The sequence below is a fragment of the Ammospiza nelsoni genome, chromosome 21 (assembly GCF_027579445.1).
Source record: "Ammospiza nelsoni isolate bAmmNel1 chromosome 21, bAmmNel1.pri, whole genome shotgun sequence".
Lineage (NCBI taxonomy): Eukaryota > Metazoa > Chordata > Aves > Passeriformes > Passerellidae > Ammospiza > Ammospiza nelsoni.
The window spans coordinates 1,127,420-1,145,448 of record NC_080653.1 but is presented as its reverse complement, the minus strand read 5'-3'; the positions used below and the strand labels follow the sequence as shown (position 1 = coordinate 1,145,448).

The window sequence follows — 18,029 nt, the reverse complement described above, 5'->3', positions numbered from 1 at the left end:
GCAGCCCCAGCTTTCCATTCTGCCTGTTCTCCAGAAGCTGTGGGGCTGGAGCCCAGGATGCAGCATGGGCTGGAGTCCAAACACAGTGCTGGGGAAAGCCTGGATTCAGCTGGAATTGCTGATAGAGCTGCCACTGGGGTTGGTGACTGTGGGGTTCCATCAGTGCATGTCAGTGATGCACTGTCAGGAGGAAGGGAACTGTGTTTGGGCAAAGATGATGAAAATCCCAGTGCTTCCTGAGATTTGTCTTTGGGTTAGATAAAGTCTGATGCATTGCAGTCTTGTCCTAAACCTTGTAGAGGTAGGAATTTGATCCTTAATGAGTTTTATTATAGTCAATTATGAAGGGGAAGAAATCTGAGGCTCTGTTCCCTCTGTGAGTTGCAGCAGATGAGACTAAATCCTCTGGTCCTCTCAGTACTGAGCTCAGCATGTGGCCACCTTCAATCCTCATGCTGCTGGAAGCAGGGAAGGGACAGGACAGCGTGTGTGAATTTGAGCAGCTCTTGCTGCTAGATAAGCTGGGCACTTGCTATATATATCAAATTGCCTTCTCTTCCCCTGTATCAATTGGCTGGGGATTTCCCTTTCTGTGAGTGCCTGTGGAGCAGCCGGCGTGGCCAGGGCTGTTTTTAGAAGCAGTTAAGCTCGTGCTTAGAGAGAGCACGAGATGGGAGCACTTAAGCTCAGCTGAACTTGCTGACCTGCCTACATCCTTTGAGGTGAGGTTATTAATGAAAGCAGGTCAGTGTGCAAGGCACTACCTCCATGGGATTTGACATTGCTGAAGTGCACACCAGTTTTGAAAGGCTCCAGATACTTGGAAATTGAAGACCAAAGGCTCTGATTTAACCTTCTTAAACTTTGGGGGCTTGGGGTGGGAAAGGGGAGTTGTTAAACACCAGGTGAGGTTTTGCTTGGTTTTGGGAGGGATGCCACCTCCAGAAAAGCTTCATGAAGGCCAAGTTTCCGAGTTTGAGCTCATTGTCTGGTTGTGAAGAGCAGCTGTGGCAACACAAAACCCTGAGAGGGTTCCTTGGGAAGGAGGATGTTCAGGCTGTAGACATAACAAACCACCAGGAGACAGTGCCTGCAAACTCAGGGTTTCCATGGGAGCAAACAGCTCTGACCATGCTCAGGTTGGACATGCAATTGAAAGTGAGCTCTTAGCTTATTAATAACTCTCAAGGGTTTTCATCTCTTCTTGTGGTCTTCTGTAGCTTGATGGTAGAAGCCCTGAGCAGATGTTCATTGCTCTGTTTGAGAGGTTCTTCCTGTGATGGCACAATTATTGCAAGTTTTGGGGAGCAACTGGCTTTCCCCCAGGAGTGGGGAGGGGTGTTCGGCAGAGCTGTGTGTTCCCAGCCACGTTTCAAGGGTCAAGTGCTGCAGGGCCTGGCACAGGATCCTCCTAGTCCCTTGTGAGGAGGCTGCTGGGGAAACTGGGCTTGGTCTGGGTGAGTCAAGAGAATAAATCCTGATGCTTCCTTGTCCTCTCAGACCTGCTGATGGTTTCGGTCACAGCTTTTTCACATATGTGTTTATGTGGGTTACTAAAAGATGCTTCATTTTATTGCTATGGAAGAAAACTACCCTTGGAGAACACAGGCTTTCCTAGAAATTTTGCCTGTGGTGAATGGTGGCACTGGAGCTCTGGCCTGGGGTCTGCCTCCAGCCAGCAACATGAGCTTCCAGAGCTGAGGAGCCTCAGCCGGACCTGAGTGTGGCTGTCACAGGACTGTGAATCACAGCAGTGTTATTGTGATCACCTGCAGTAAAAGCAGGATTTTCTGCTTTCAGACACTTTCTATTGACTGTCCCAGGGGAGATTCCAGATCCTTGCAGGCAGGCACCACATTGAATGCCAGAGGTGTCCTGACTGCCCTTTACCTGGTTCCCCCCATCCATCCTGTCCTCTGGCTGCAGGAACCTGCCTCAGAAACCTTAGGACTCCTAAAGTAATGCCACATGGGTGTGTTTATGCACATGTATAAAATAATAATAGTTACATTTGTTGTAATAATAACAGGGCTGACATTGTGTTGCTGCTGTTTGGTTGAAATTATTTTAAAGTACCCACATGTTGATTGCCAGGGTGTTGGACATGGGTGCTTGGAAAAGCCCTGAGCTTGGCTGGGAAAACCTGTAGTGGGGTAGGGAGGGAAAGTGGCACGCTTCAGGACTTTGTCTTTGGATTTCAGAGCCTTTTGGTGTGTTTGGTCACATATCTCAGGTTTTTTCTGCAGTCACAAAGATTGCCTTTCAGAAAAAACTGTGGCTGTTAGAGACTCCCCAGGCTGATGGGAGTTAAAGGTGAATTGTCCGTGTGCATAATGAGAACGGAGTGTTTGCATAAAGACCAGTTTAGACTGCACTTCTCTGGCCTGGCGACTTGGGATGTGACCTCGGCAGTGCAGGCACCGTTTCCTTGAAGCTGTTGCCGCTTCCTTGCTGAGGCTGAGCTGCAGTCGGTGCCCGGTGTGGAGGGAGGGCCAGGCTAGCGTGAGGGGGAGCCCGGCCTGCACATCCCTCCCTGCCGAGCCGCAGGACGCCGGGAGCAGGGGGAGTCAGTGCAGGGAGGGCCAGGGCAGCGTGAGGGGGAGCCCCGGCTGCCACATCCCTGCGTGTGGGCCTGCACATCCTTCCCTGCCGAGCCACAGGACGCCGGTAGCAGGGGGAGCCAGAGCACGGTGTGCAGGGAGGGCCAGGGCAGCGTGAGGGGGGGCCCGGCCTGCCCATCCCTCCCTCCCTGCCGAGCCGCAGGACGCCGGGAGCAGGGGCCTGGATGGCAGCTGCGATGGGTCCGGCTGCACTGCTTTGGGTAGGGACCAGGCAATTGTTTGCACTTGAATAAAGCCTTGAAATGTCCCAACTGCTTTTTTAAAGAAAAGCAAACAAAGCTGGAGAACAACAGGCTGGAATTACAGGGAACTTTGAAAATGTTTGCCAAAGCTGTGCTTCCTGTCTCTGTCAGTCCCTTGGTTATGGAGTTCAGCTTGGGGCCTTGGCTTTTAATTCCTTCTCTGGCAGCTTGGGATGGAAGGCCTGTAGGGTGGGCATGGCACGGGGGCAGCAGCGCTCTCTCGGTCCGCGGCTCCTCCAGTGCCCCCGTGGAAAAGGCCGAGGGCTCTGTCCCTGTGTGCGGTGCCTGGGGCCAGCTGGGATGGGAAGGGAAGGGAAGGGATCCGTGCGGGGATGGCAGCGCCTCCGCCAGGCTCTGCTCCTTCCGAGCCCGACGCGGAGCTGGCAGGGGACCGTGCCCGGTGTGCTGCTGCCACCTGGTGCCACCGGCTGCCCCAGCCCCGGGAGGAGAGGGGAGATGAGCTGCGAAACTCCTGCTCCTGCCTCTGCTTCCTTCACCGTCATTGCGGTCCCCTTGAAACTCCGATCTCACTGTCATTAATGCAAACAGCAGAGTCAGCTGGCAAGCAGGCTGCTGAAATTAATTATGCTTAAAACCATTGCAGAGATGGATAGCAGTGCTCGTTTGCTGGCAGAGTGCTGGGCTCTGTTCTCTTCCCTCATTATCCCATACACCTTGATGGCATCTGGGTGACCCTGCTGGACCCTGCAGCTGGGGTCTGTCAGAATCTGCCTGGGCACCCCCATCTCACAGACTCACATAATGCAAGGTTTGAAAAGGACCTTAAAGATAATTTTGTTCCATCTTGCACATGGTATAAACTGTTTTCTGGCTCGTGTGTGTATCCATCTCTCCTGAATCCTGGCTGAGCAAGATGTGGCAGAGGAAAAGATGGGGCAGACAAAATGCTGCTGGGAACATGGTCCTGGAGCTTGGATGCACCATAAGGATCTCCCCCTCCCCGGTTCCTTCACTCTTCTGCAAAACAAGTTGTCATTACACTGCTTTGACAGTGTCCCCCAGCTAAGCTGTCCCCTGAGCCTGACACAGAGTTGGCTGGCAGGTCTTGGCTCCAGGTGTATCCCTGGCCCAGCCTATCGAGTTCAGCATTTTTTAAATTTTAGTGGTGTTTTCCTCCTCTAAGATCTAGTCTTGTTTGCCTGTTTCCCCCTCCAGCTCTTTCCACACCCTCTTCTACATTCCTGCATCTTTCCTTCCAAAGCTTCCACTGTTCTTCTATCCTCAGCAGTTCTCAGTCCTACACTGTTCAGCAGCACAAATGCCAAAACTGCCTGTACCCCCGTGCTGCTCCTGCTCCAGTGGTGCCTGCCCAGCTCAGTGACCGCTGTTCCCACCAGCAACTCTGCCCCAGGGTCTGCATTGTTCTTCCCAAGCTCTGTGATTTTCAGCTACCTCATGTGTTTCCATTTCCAAAATGACTCCTGTTCATTCTCCCTTTTGGCAGTGGTGCATCCATGGCAGCTCTGGGGTCCAGGCCTGCCTACAGCTGTGCAGGCTCAGAGCTCCTGGCAGAGCTGCTCTGGGTTTCACTAAACCAGAACTTTGCTTTTATTGTGCATTAAGTCTGTGGCTGCTCCAGGCACCTCTCTGATTTCTCCAACCTTCTTTCCCCTTCTTTTTTACTGCAGAGGACCTTATTTCTTTAGAGGGGGAAGGACAAAATATGGTGTCAGCATTCCGTCCTGCCTCTCTGCATTCCTCCTGGCACTCTGCTCTTTTCCCTGCACCAGGCACAAGTTCTCCTCTGGTTTGTCCTCTGATCTCTGCCCTTGTGCTGTCTGTTCCTCCCTGTTGCACTATTCTTCTTGCCCCCTTGCTCGGTTTCTCAGCTGCCTCTGAATCCTTCTCCATGCTGTGTAGCTTCTCCCCTGTTAAAAGCAAAGCTCACCTTTGCTCCTGCTCACCTCCTATGCCTATTTTTTTTCCCCACTTCTATGATAAGTCTCTTGGACACAGCCCAGTCAAAGTGAAGTCCCTCATCTCCTCAGCTGGAACTGCTGCTGCAGAACCCTGAGCTTGGCTAAATCTCCATGTTATTCTCCCCACCTTCACCATTTGGGAGATTTGACTCCATGGCAGTTGTGCTCCTGAAATCCTGAACTCGCTCTGCCCATTCTCTCCTTTGCTCTGCTGCTCTTCCTTGGGGATTTGCTGTCCCAGCAGGGCTCTGGTTTCTGTCCTGTTGCCCTGTGTAACCTTATCCTCACACATCTCCTGCCCTGCTTTGCAGCTGGCACAGGCATATTCTGTCCCTGTGTGCCTGGCTGTCAGCTACAGGCCTGGATAATCTGTCCCTGTGTTCCCTGTGTCCCTCTGTGGCTGAGCCCAGCCTCCAGCATCCTCCCTGTGCAGCTGTGTGTGCTTGCCCTGGGCATGGGCATGAGGAGCAGCCCAGCACTGGCCACATGTGGGTGTTTTTGAGGGCTTTTCTCCTGCAGGATGGTGCTGTGCAGTCAGGAGCATTCCTGGCTATGGCACCTTTCCCTGAACCCTGCAGTCCTGCAGAGAGCTGATTTATGTGTCCTGGCCTGACCTCTTGGGAACAATTCCATGTTTGAAACCTGGATGTTCCCCCTTGGAATGCAACTGAAGCCTCAGTAGCCTTCAGGAAGTCATGATTAGTTTGAAATAGGAAGAAAAATGCTTTCAGGGTATTTTAATCATGACCTGACTCCTGGCTTGGACGACCAGGAAGAGTTTGCAAGTTGTGACCTTCTCCTGGTGGCTGTGGGTGAGGTGGGTGGGATGTGGTTGTGTGCCATGGGCTGAGTGAGGCAGTGGCCTTGCCTTGCTCTGTGTTGGCCTGAGGTCATGCCCTGGAGCTCAGGATGGGCCATGCAGGGTAATGGCAGGTGGCCTTGTCCCCTGGGGTGATTCCTCTTGTCCTCCCCACATCTCCCAGGTAGGATAACTTTGAACATGAGAGTCAGTCAGTGAGCCCAAGTCACTGATCCTGGGAACAGGTGGGTGCTTGGGGTGTGCCACTATGGGCAGCTCTGCTTACCCAGAGCCTGTGGAGATTCGTGTATTCAGACCTGGATTAAACCAGCTATTTCATGGAGTTTTAAACACTCCAAGCAATAAAAAGGACAACTTTTCCCATAAGCTTGATGGAATTGATTCCATTCTGAAACTTCATCTACCAGCAATTGGATTGAGACCTGTACTTGTCAGCAGGACCAATACTTAGCATAAACACTGCAGTATATTGAAGAATTCTTTTATTTTATTATCATTGGGTTTTTAAGCTGCGTAGGTGAGTTGGTTTTGCTTTGGATCAGTATATGGCATTGTTCTTCGTGCTCCAAGTGCGCTGGCTGAGCTCTTGCAGTTGTAGCCATGGTCCCAGCAGTGCTGGGGACAGAAGTGCCACCCATCAGTCCCCTCTCTCATCACTGCTATTATATATTTTTGCAGTGGGCTTTTTGCCAGTTCCTGCTGAGCAGCTCATGTGGGGATGCCTGTGAGATCCGCTGATCTGGACTTCCAGCAGCCCTTCATCCATGGGTAATTCTTCATCCTGGAATTCAGCCCTTCCCCCTGGTTAGACCATATATTATAATCCCTCCATGCTGCAGAGCAATCTGAATACTTTGGCAACTTGTCACCATCATCTGGTAGTGCTGTGACATTGGGGGGCTCTGGTAGCCCAATCTTTTCTTTTTAATAGTTGTTCAGCAGTAAGAGTTTTGTTGTTGAAGAGCAGCTGGTCATGGCCATCATTAGAAACAACCTTCTTAGCTGTGATTTTGTTTAAAATAACAAAGACCACCCCATAAGATCTGCTTTGCGTGTAACTGTGGGGTCTGACAATTACATTTTTAGCCTCTAATTAGTGGGAGGCTTGAGATGGCTGTTTCTGTTTCACTTGGGATCACAGTAAGGCTAATAGGTTTCCTGGTTTTTCCCTTCTAACGCCCCCTGTTTAATATTGGACTTGTTCTTCCCCTTTAAGTGTACCAGGACCAACTCTACCATTTTAGCTGAAATTAAAGCAAAAATCTCTGCCTGGGGCAGATGCTGAGTGCACAGAGCTCTGCTCCAACTGCAAACAATGGCTGGAGTTTTATGAGCAATTAAAATTGAGTCTCCTAGCAGGGAGTGAGGAGCTGCCAGGGGCCACCCAGCTCGCCTGGGGCACCCATGGCACTCCTGCAACCAGGAAGCCTTAGCCAGCTCTTGCTCCCTTTCCCAGCTTCCCACAGCTCCATGTGTGTCCTGTGGGTCCCTCCCTCCTCCCCACAGGACCCTCTTGGTGCTGTGCTGGCAGTGATGGCAGGGAGCTGTTCCTCAATATTCTGTGTTCCCCACACTTGTTCATCCCACTGTGCTAGAGGCAGGACTTTCAGCTTTTTCCAAAGGTTCCTATAAATTCTCAGCACTGTGCTTTCGTTGCAGCTCCGTGAGACCTGAGGGATAGGAAGTGATTCTCCTGGGTTTTGACAGCCCAGTTGTTTGTGGGGATTGCTGCAATTCCCAGTTCCTGTCACATCCTGGCTTGGACTGCAGCTGAGAGGGGACCTGGGTGCTGCAGGCCAGAGCTGCAGTTTGGAAAGGAGCAGTCCTTTCCTGGTGTGTGTGTGACAGTCTGGCCTGGGATGAGGGCTGAGCATCCTGGAGGATGCAGGCAGAGCTTGGTGGTCCTGGCCAGGTTCTTCCAGCAGCATCTTCCACCTGCAGGGAACGGGGCCAGAGGTTTCCACACTGCTCCAGTCCCTCCCTCTCTGTTTCTCAGCAGGAGGGCCAAAGGTCCCTGGAGGCAGCAGAGTGGTTGCATAAGGAAGTGTGGTGTGAGTCACGCGAGCAGCAGAGCAAATGAAGAGTTTACAAGTGTTCTCAACTCTGACACGGCTTTGTTATCTGAGGGTTTGTCTCCGAGACTGAGAGTTCCAGAGGAGGTTACAAGCTATAAAAATGCTCAAGAGAAATTAATTATTTTCTCTACTTCCCGCAGCCCAGCTGTGTCAGGTGGCATCACCTTACCAGCCCCACCAGCAGCACCAGTGCCTCCCTCCGGTGAGCTGTGGGGAGGGCAGGCAGCTGCTGGCCCCATGCTCTGCCTGTAACTGCACAGCAGCAGAAAAGCCTGAGCCTCTGGGCTTTGGGGTGACTCAACATGAAAAAACTCGACATGACCTATTGGTGTGCCAGTGACAGGACAAGGAGGAATGGGCTCAAACTGAAAGAGGAAATTTAGGTTCGATGTATTGGGAAGGAATTCTTCTCTGTGAGTGTGAGCAGGCCTGGCACAGGGTGCCCAGAGAGGCTGTGGCTGCCCCTGGATCCCTGGAAGTGTCCAAGGCCAGGCAGGATGGGGCTTGGAGCAGCCTGGTCTTGCCCATGGCAGGAGCTGGAACAAGATGACCTTTAAGGTCCCTGTTAACCAAAAGCATTTTGTGATTAAGTGATTCTATCTGTGTGTGAAAGGTCATTGTTCTCTTTTATCTTCTTTTTAGTGCCATCCTTTTTGTCTTGGCTTTCTCTGTCCCTGGTCCCTTCTTCATTTAATTCTGTAGCATCAGCCTCCACCTTGGCATAGCAGGTGGCCATCCCCAGCCCATCCCATCACCAGGATTTTAAGGAGAGCTTCTATCCTGGATTTTAGGGTAATCCAGCCTCTTGCATGCGAGGCAGCTCCTTGAGCAGGTGCCAAACCTGACTTCCACAGGAGAGGTTGGTGAGTGCAGCCCAGAGAGGTGTTGGACACCATTGCTGGGTGCAGAGCTAGCACCTCTCTCCCAAGGGCTGGAGACCCTGGCTAGAGGCCACAGGCGCAGAGCCAGCAGCCAGTGGGACACAGCAGCCTGTGAAAGGAAGATGGCCATGGCCAGCCCTGAAACAGAGGGATGCCTTTGAGATCCAGCACAGGAGCACCTGGAACTGCACAAGTGCTGGAGCAAGACTGCCTGGTGGCCTGGGCTGGGTGTCATTCGGGTTGAAGGCTAGAGGCTCCCCAGAGGTTCCAGCAGCACTTGGATTTTTGTGCTATCTCCTGGCTTTTGCTCGCATCATTAATCCTCAGGAACCCCTTCAGCTCTGCCCCTGCTCCCAAGGAGGAGGAAGGCCCTGGGGACACAGGAGCAGCAGCATTCCAGCAGGCTGAGCTCATGGGGCCAGGAGTCCTGCTGCCATGGATTGCCTTCCTCTTGGGCAGCTGGCTGTCCAGAGAGCTGGGGGATGGCAGTGAGGAGGAGCCTCCTCAGTCGTGACCAGCCTCAGTTTCAGTTTCTGGTCATTACTCACTTGTACGAGGAAGGAGCTGAGAAACTGCCCTGGCCATTAGCAATGATTGCATGCATTGGTCCAAAGCACACTGCAGGAACAGTACTCCTGTTGTTCAGTGTTGGCAATAATTCAAGTATCTTCAGATGTAGTGAAAAAAAGCATATTTAACATTTTTCTTTCTTTCTTACCTACAAACTGATTGTGCTTCTCACTTCACTTGCAAGTCACTGGCTGGCAGTGACTCTCCTGGTACCTCCTGCTGGAGGCTCTTTCCTCTGTCAAGTCTGATATGTGAGATTATTTGCTAAGTAGTGGGAAAAAAGCCTTTATAGTTCTAAAGAGCCAGACTGATCTGGGTTTGAAGGGTGATAGTGCACTGCTTGGTTTTTTCTGTTTTCATAGGAAATTTGATTCCCAATGTGTGGGAATCACAGTTTCATTGTTTCCTGGAACTTGGTGATCTGCTTTTAAATGTAAGGTAATGTGACAGAATGGTTTGGGTTGGAAGGGACCTTGCTTACCATCTTGTTCTACCCCCTGCCATGGCAGGGACACCTCCCACTGTCCCAGGCTGCTCCCAACATCCAACCTGGCCTTGGGCACTGCCAGGGATCCAGGGGCAGCCACAGCTGCTCTGGGCACCCTGTGCCAGGGCCTGCCCACCCTCACAGGGAACAATTCCTGATTCCCAACATCCCATCCTGGCAGTGGGAAACCATTCCCTGTGTCCTGTCCCTCCATGCCTTGTTCAGCTCTCCTGGAGCCTCCTCAGGCTCTGCAAGGGGTTCTGAGCTCTCCCTGCCTGGCTCCAGTCCTGGAGCAGCTCCATGGCCCCAGAAAGATAAGAATCAAATGCAGAGATCTATTGCACAAGACTGGAGTCCCTTCTGACCTGCCATGCCTTTCTGCTGTCCTTTCCTGTCAAGCGCATGGTGGGATGTGAGAGATGATCTGAAAGGCCAAGGATAACAATTCCAGCCTGGCACTGCAGGGTGGGAGCAGCTGCCTCACTGTGGGAATCACATCTCAGCAATGACTCCTCCATGCTGGCATTCAGCTTGGCCTTCTGATGTGTGTTTGACACCCGTCAAACCTGACTGAATTATGGGCTGGGAAGGAAATCCCTGAGCAAAGGAAAGCCTTGGGCAGGTATTCAGGGCTCTTCTGTAGCCAACACAATTCCTGAGTGGTGGAAGGAGGGGGATTCCCAGCTGGGATGTGTTGTGTGAGATGTTTAGATAATCTCCAATTGCACATTTCTTGGCATTTGTATTTCACCTGAGGAGGAGAAAGGTTAAAATTAATGGTGGCAAAATTTATGGAAGACTTTGAGCATTCCAGGAGTTCTGACGTGCTACAGGGAACTGGCAGAAGTCAGGTTGGGTTGGTGAGCTCTGAGCCATCCTTAACCCACACTGAAATACTGAAGATCCTGTTTAAAATGTTGTATTTAAAAACATTGGGACACACACATGCAGATTTCTGTGCTGTTTCACAGAATCCCAGAATGGTTTGGGTGGGAAGGGGCCTAAAGCCCATCCCACCCCCTGCCATGGGCAGGGACACCTTCCACTATCCCAGGTTGCTCCAAGCCCCATCCAGCCTGGCCTTGGGCACTGCCAGGGATGGGGGCAGTGGGAGGCTGCTCAGGCACAGGAGTACCCAGGGCTCAGCCCATCCCTGGTCCCAGCGTTTTATTGTAGATAATTCCATCCCCTCTGGGGGGCTGAAGAGCAAAACAGAGGCAAAATGTGGGCAGATGAGAGAGATGTTGGATCAGTCTCCAACTGATCTTGGAGACACCTGAAAGCTTTGAGGAAGGGTCTCTTCCTCCATGGAGTTCCCAGGATCACTTGTGGGAACTGTTGGAAAAGATCTTGGAGCAGGACCTTGTTCAAGTCTTGCTGCTTGGCTTTCCTCTTCCTACAGATGGCCCCCTGTGACCTCCCTCAAGCAGGGCAAAGCTGGCAGAAGGACTTGCTGGTTTTTCCTGGTACTTGGGGTGCTTGCATCCTGCCCCACCTCCCAGGCAGGACCCAATGGGTTTTAGAGGTGTTTTCCTCCCAGGACCACAGTGATCTTCTCCAAACACTCAAGTTCCCTGTGAAGGATCTTCCCCAGGTCCTTGAACCACAATGACCAAGCCTGTCTTCCTTCAGCTCCCTCCTGTGTTTCCCCCAAAGTGGGGGCTTTGTGCTTGGGGGGCACAGGCTCTTGTAGGCTTATGTGACAAGTCCTGGGTGCTGTGTGAGTGAGTGACCAAAAGGATTTGGTGGCTCCCCCTGATGCTGAATCTGGTTTCCAGCAGCTCCTGGAAAGGGCACAAAGCAGAGGTTGGCAGGGATAGGGAGAGACTGGGCACTGGCCTCGGGGGGCTTGATTTTTTTTCCCCTCTGTGTTCACACTGAAGTACCATTCCTGTAAATTAAATTTCTTAACTAAATTCGTGTAAGCTAAACTTCTGCTCTGGGTTGTCTCCTCTTTGGTGCAGGTGAGGCTGTTGCTGTGGAAGAACAAGAAGAGACTGAGCTGTGATTGAACCAGGAGGGTTTGGACGGTGTCTGAGGATGGTGAGTCCATGTCCTATTTCATCTCTACAGGATGGACATTGAGGAGTGGGAAGGGCCTGGAGCCCCAGGAGCAGCTGAGGGAGCTGGGCAGGGGCTCAGCCTGGAGCAAAGGAGGCTCAGGGGGCCCTTGTGGCTCTGCACAGCTCCTGCCAGGAGGGCACAGCCGGGGGGTCGGGCTGTGCTCCAGGGAACAGGGACAGGAGCAGAGGGAACGGCCTCAGGCTGGGCCAGGGCAGCTCAGGGGGGAATTTGGGGGAAATTTCTCACTGGAAGGGTTGTCCAGCCCTGGCACAGCTGCCCAGGGCAGTGTCAGTGTCTCTGACTGGAGGGGTTTAACAGCCCTGTGCATGTGGCACTTGAGGACATGGGGCACTGGTGGCCTTGGCAGTGCTTTGGGGATGGTTGGACTCACTGATCTTAGAGAGCTTTTCCAGCCTTAATGATTTCATGGATCTGGTCTGCCTCTGTCCTCTCTGGGTGGCCTTGTTCTTTGTGTGTCCAAATCTTGTACTGCTGCTAAATGTAGGAGAAGAAATACAAGAATGGGCAAGATGAGTGCAACAGTATCGTGTATTATATACAATAATATAATAGAGGGGATTTATCACTGTCATCAAGATGCTGTTAACAGGAAAAATTTATTCCTAAATCTCTTATTGGAATATACTGGGGAAAAAAAGTAAGACTGAAACCCCCTTCTGTCTCCCTGTACTACTGACATAGTCATCCAGTTTTTGTGGCTTACTGATTTATTTTTCCTTTAAAACTTACTGCTGGGGTTTCTCATTGTGTTCCTCTGTCGCCTCTCAGTGAAGGATTTCACACCATGTTAATAACAGCTCTGGTGCCACCAAAGAAGCAGAAATTTCACAAGAATTAGTCACAGAAAAATGTGGTAGCAAAGAATCTGAACCACAGCCAAAGCAGCCAGATTGCTGATAAACTTGGATAAAGGGCCTCTAATACCACCAGCAAGAAATAACCCAAAATACAAGGGATCTGCTGGGAGGAAAAAGCTGGAGACTGGGAATGCTGAAAGATGTGCTGGGAGTGTCCTGAGGAGGGTGGTTTGAAGAGGGGTGATCTGCTTGTGGGCTGTGGGTGGGCAGAGCCTGGACTTGCTGCAGTGACACAGACCAGCACCAGCTTCGTGTTGATATGGGGTGCTGAGGAGAACTGCAGAGACAGACAAAGGGCTGGAAATTCACACTGAGGACATGAAAATTTAGGTTAAACACATTAGAAAAAAAAAATAGATAAAAATCTGGCAGAGTGCTTGAGGAAATGGTGACGTGTCCTGAGGGATTGTCCGCGATGTATTTTGTTAACAACTGGAATAGGAAAGGAAACGTGCTCTCTGCCTGAGTTAAGCTCTCAGCTCTAGTAGCTACACACTCAGCATTTTTGCTGCAGCCCCTGTGCTCATGCTCCCTGGTGCTGCCTCAAGATCTCCTGTGCTTCTGCTGGGAGAGCTGATCCCCACACTGCAGGGTGAGGAACTTCGTCTGGGCTGGGGAGGTGAAAGTCCTCATCTGTCAGAACCTGAGAAAGGCCTCACACTTCAGCTTGGAGCTGCCCTGGTGTCACCTTGGAGACCTGAAACCCAATGTGAGGTGAGAGGGATGCAGGTGTAACCAGATATGAATGAAAAAAGGGGAATAAACACATGGAAAATGCATCAGAAATCTCCCCAGGAAACACGGAGAGGCCAGACCGAGTGCCCTGAGGGGCAAGGCTGGTCAGACACCTGAGTGACAGGGCCCAGTGAATGCTGCAGGGGTTTGTGACTCAGCTGTGTGCCCTCACCTGGCAGGACCTGCAGCTCAGGGACTTGGTAATGCAGAAACTATTTATTGATGTTTTATGAGCCCTTGGTAGGTTTTCCTTCCATGAAATCATCAGGCTTTTAAAAACCAGGTGAATATTTTCAGCTGTGTCAGAGTTGTGCTGCCGAGCACCTCTTGCTTTGTTTTGGAACCAGCCCCGTGTTGTTTTGACTGGTTTTGTATTGGGAATAACAATAAAGTGTTGTGCTGCCTGTGAGCATCTCCTCCCCTTTTGCAGATCTCCACACATTCCCCATAGACATCTGAAGAGCCTTTTAAATTCATTGTAGCAAAGCCATCTTTAGTTCTCATCACCCCTCCCTTGACCTGTGGTTTTTTGGGGTTTTTTTGGGGTTTGGAGTTTTCTGGGGACAGGGGTTGGGTTTGATTTGCTCGATTGGATTTTTGTTGTTTTTCTTGTTGGTTTTTTGTTGGGTTTTTTTGTTTGGTTTTTTGAGTGCAGAGACTGGAATTTTGGATTTACTAAAACATGAAAGTTTTGCTTTTCCCTGAACTCCTTTCTTGTGTCTGGACACACCTTACCCTGACCTGGCCCTGCCCACCCTTAGGTGTAATCATTGTTTGATTTCTTCTGCATGAGAGGGTTTCCTTATGTCATGGTTTGTGTCATGGTTTGACCCTGGCACAATGCCAGTGCCCCCATGAGAATACCTTCTCCCTGGTGTCTGCTGTGAGATGTGACCAGGAATAAGCAAAGCAGGCTCCTACTTAGAAATAAAGAAAACTTTATTAACTAAATTACAAGAAAAGAAAAAAAAAACCACAAGGAAAATTAAAACCTTATTAAAATCTGAACACCTGTTGGTGGCCACAGCATATCCAAAAACAAAACCTACTTCCTGTCAATGTCTCAAACCATGACACCTTATCAGTACCCTAAGATAACTTTACAGTTTCAAAGGATCTTCTGAGAAGGTTGGTTTTGTTTTTTTAAATATTTCATTAAAATGCCCCTGTGATTTTTTGAAAATTATTTTTTCATTTTGGAAAAAATAAACCAACCACCAAAAGCCCCTCCCATTTCACCCACTGTTTTGGGAAGAGACCATGGGCTTTTTGTCTCCCATGGCAAGGGAGAGAAAGCGACTTGTAATTGCAAGCTGTAGAAATAAGCACTTACCTTCAGCCCCTTACCTGAGCTTCTGCCAGCAGCTGAAGGCAGAGAGCTGATGGAAACTCCTGAGAGCCTCCTTGGAGTCCCTCTGTGACCTCTCCAGGGGGCTGTGGCTCCTCAGTCAGTCCACACTGAGTGCTGCCTTAATTCCCTGTGCTCAGGGCAGGCTGAGGGCCACAGCACCAGGGTCCTGTGGTTAGCAAGGGCAGGCCCAGAAGCTTTGCCCTTACTCAGCAGCACCCCAGATGTGCCTCACCACCTGTTCTTCCCTTTCTGCTGCTCCACATTCGTGGTCTAGTGTTAACAGCTTGGATTGCATAACTCTTCCCACTTTTCCCCAAAACCAGCTGCTGATGGGGATGACCTTGAAGACAGAGATCAGGTTTAATCCTGATCTCTGGCTAATGGAGCCCCAACAAGCACTTAGTACCTTAATCCATTACTGAAAAGGAATCTGGCAGGTGGGTTGGTGCAGGTGCTGTGCTGGCACTCAGTGCCCAGCTCCCAGAGCAGCATTCCCTCTCCTGGCTGCTGGGATGCTCCCAGAGCAGCATTCCCTCTCCTGGCTGCTGGGGCACTGGCACTGTGTGTGTCTGGTTCTTACCCTGTGGAGGGCCCATGACTCACCCGAGGGGGGCGTTGGCAGCCACCCCTCATCCCCTCGTGCTGCTGCATGGAGTTGACAGCCCATGGCTTGTGCCCTTTTGTCCCTCTCCTCAAAGGTTTCTTGCTGCATATTCAATTCCATGCTCACCTCTGGGCACCTTTCTGAATGCCAAATGCAGTATTACAGGTCTATAAATTATTCTATCATCCTATCCAGATTAAAAGATGACACCCACCATCCTAGTCCTGATTTATGGGGTATAAAACAGTAACTTCTCTTTGCACAGGTTTAAGGGTTTGTTTACACCTCTGGCTCAGCAGCCTTTCAGTTCACCCACAAACCTCCCTAGCCTTTGAGGAAATTAACTATTTATGTAAGGGGACCTGAAACAAAGATGCCCTTTGTGCGACAGAAGCAGGGGAGGCAGAACAAGAAGTGCCTTTGGCCACAGCTCATCAGTCTCAGCATCAGCTTATGGAGAGAGAGAAATACATGTCTGAGGGCAGCTCATCTCACCCAATGTAGGCATCTGCCAGGCAGAAAGAGAATAAATTTTAACTTTTAGAATAAGATAAATGATGCAAGTCTCTCCAGTCCCCATCTTGCCTGGAAAAACAGATCTAGATAACCAGTTCCTAGTTTGATCTTCACTGAAAATAAATATTCAGACCTGGAAGGATCTAAAGTAGAGTATGCTGATGGCCCCTGTGCTGCTGGTGCCCCTGGCTGTCAGACAGAGCTACCCTGGCTCCCGCTGACTTCTCATGTCCTGGAATTCCCTTTCCAGGGCAGTCTCCTCCTCCTGCCAATTTTTCTGTCGGTTTTCTCCAGCTGGAGGCAGATCAGGGCAGTCTGTGCAGTGGATGTGCTACCAGGGACAGGGCTGTGCATGCACATTCCTGCCAGCCCTTGCCTTCCCTCCCCTCCATCTGCAGGATGATGGCCTGTGCTGGGGTGAGAAGAACCCACCTTTAATCTATAGAAGTGGTGGGTGTGGTGCCTTCTAAGAAGAGAGCAATTTTATTTGTGGTGCCAAAAAGAAATAGAGGATAAAGCTACGCCAGGGCTGGGAAGGGTGTACATGTCTGTGGAAGGCTGAGTCAGGTGTGCTGGCAGCTCCCTGCAGTGAATGGGACCAGTTTTTCTCTTAAAATCATGGAATGGTTTGGGTTAGAAGGGACCTGGCCGGGTGGGAATTAGCTACTCCCTGCCCCCCACTTTCTTGCAGAAAGCTGGAGCAGCCACTGGCAAAATGATTCATTTCAGGATGCTGACTGGCTCCAGACCACAAGAGAGATTTCAGCATCCTGATGCCTATCCCATGCTCCAATGCAGATTCCTTGGGCAAGTGGGAGCAGATGTTCCCTGTGAACCCTGTGCATGTAGGTGTGTCTCCATGAGGAATATCCTCTCCTTTGGAGGCTGCAGGATGGCCCCTTGAGTGCCAGTCCTATCTTTGCCAAGCACTGTATCATCTCCAAGCCTCTGAATCCCTTTTGGGACCTTCAGGAGAAGGCTGCAAGCTGTTTACCTGCAGCGTGGACCCAGGGATGTCTGGAGGGGTGGGAGGAGCAGCACAGGAACAGTGGGCATTGCTATGGGAGAGAAAAGGGGCAAATCACTTCCAGCTGCCCTTAAGAACATGCTGCCCACATAATATTCAGCTCCTCTTCCTCAGAACTGAGAAACACTTGTAAGGGTGGTTGGGAGATGATGAAGGAGATTTCTCTCTCTGCCTACATGAACACACACACACTGAGAACACTCAGAGGAGCCCAGTTCTGTGAAATAACTTTCTCTTCCTCTGTGGCAGTGGAGAAGAGAGCCCAGCTGGGGTGGCATTTAGGAATTCCCTCTGGCTAAGCCAGCTAAGGAGTCTGGAGCACTGTGCTGGGCTGCCCAGCACCACTCCTGCCTTTGCCTGGGTCACTGGAGGGAAAGGAGGGCAGGTACTTTGGGAACTCTTGAAGGAAGTGAAAGCAGAGTCTGAATCAAGTTCCTCTTGAAAGTCTGTGAAGCCACTGAACTTCAGAACAAAGTTTCTGCTCTGCAGCAGGCTCAGTGCTTGGGCAGAAGTTTCTAAGTCGTGTGTGAGTCTTTTTCTGATACTAAAAGTGCAGAAATGTTTCAGTGAAAGCAGAAGTTCTATTTGTGGATGTTCAGGTCAGCTTTGGTTGGAAATTCAGAGTACTGATCTGACGAGAAGCCCTTTAACTCTGCACAGCTGCAGCTTAGGGAGGTTACAATGCAAACAATTCCTCTGCCAGGCCCTGAACTGAGCCTTACCCCTAAAAATCTTACTGTTGGTTGGAGCAAACCTCTTACCTACCTTGTCAGTGATTTTGTGTGTTACAGACTGGTCTTGTGCTGTGTGTGCTCACGCTCTGCCCAAGAGACTCCCAGACTTCAGCTGTTCCCCGAATGTGCTGCGTTGCTTTTCCCCTGATATATGTCAAAACCCCAATAAATATTGGCTTTACAGTGTTTCTAGCCACACTTTCTCTCTAGTATAAACGGTTCCTTCAGCTTTAGCTGCTCTGTCTTCTCTCAGCATTCCCTCCAGTGACCAGGCAAAGGTCACCTGCAGGGAGCAGGGCACCTCGCCTGCCACTCACTTTTGGCCAAGACAAATCTGTAACCTCATCCATAACCTTCTGTCCTTATGTGTAATCCTCTGTTTGTGTCCATAACCCTCTGTTCTTGTGTTCTGGTTTGTGAGTGCTGGCTGGTTCAGATGCCCGAGGATGAGCAATGCCTACCACCCACCCTCTGTGCTCCGTGT

General features: G+C 50.8%; 1 protein-coding gene across 3 annotated transcripts in view; it reads left to right on the top strand.

Moving 5' to 3' along the window:
• Positions 1-18,029, top strand: part of MTMR4 (myotubularin related protein 4) — a 56,552-nt gene that overhangs the window by 8,905 nt on the left and 29,618 nt on the right. The window contains exons 2-3 of one of the 3 annotated variants that reach the window (XM_059486899.1): positions 6,302-6,391; positions 11,601-11,679. The exons of 1 other annotated variant lie outside the window; for it this stretch is intronic. In XM_059486899.1, the coding sequence (XP_059342882.1) occupies positions 11,677-11,679 (3 nt within the window). In that variant the 5' untranslated portion in view covers positions 6,302-6,391; positions 11,601-11,676. The remainder of the gene's footprint in view (positions 1-6,301; positions 6,392-11,600; positions 11,680-18,029) is intronic. One more of the 3 variants, XM_059486898.1, reaches the window with a different exon arrangement.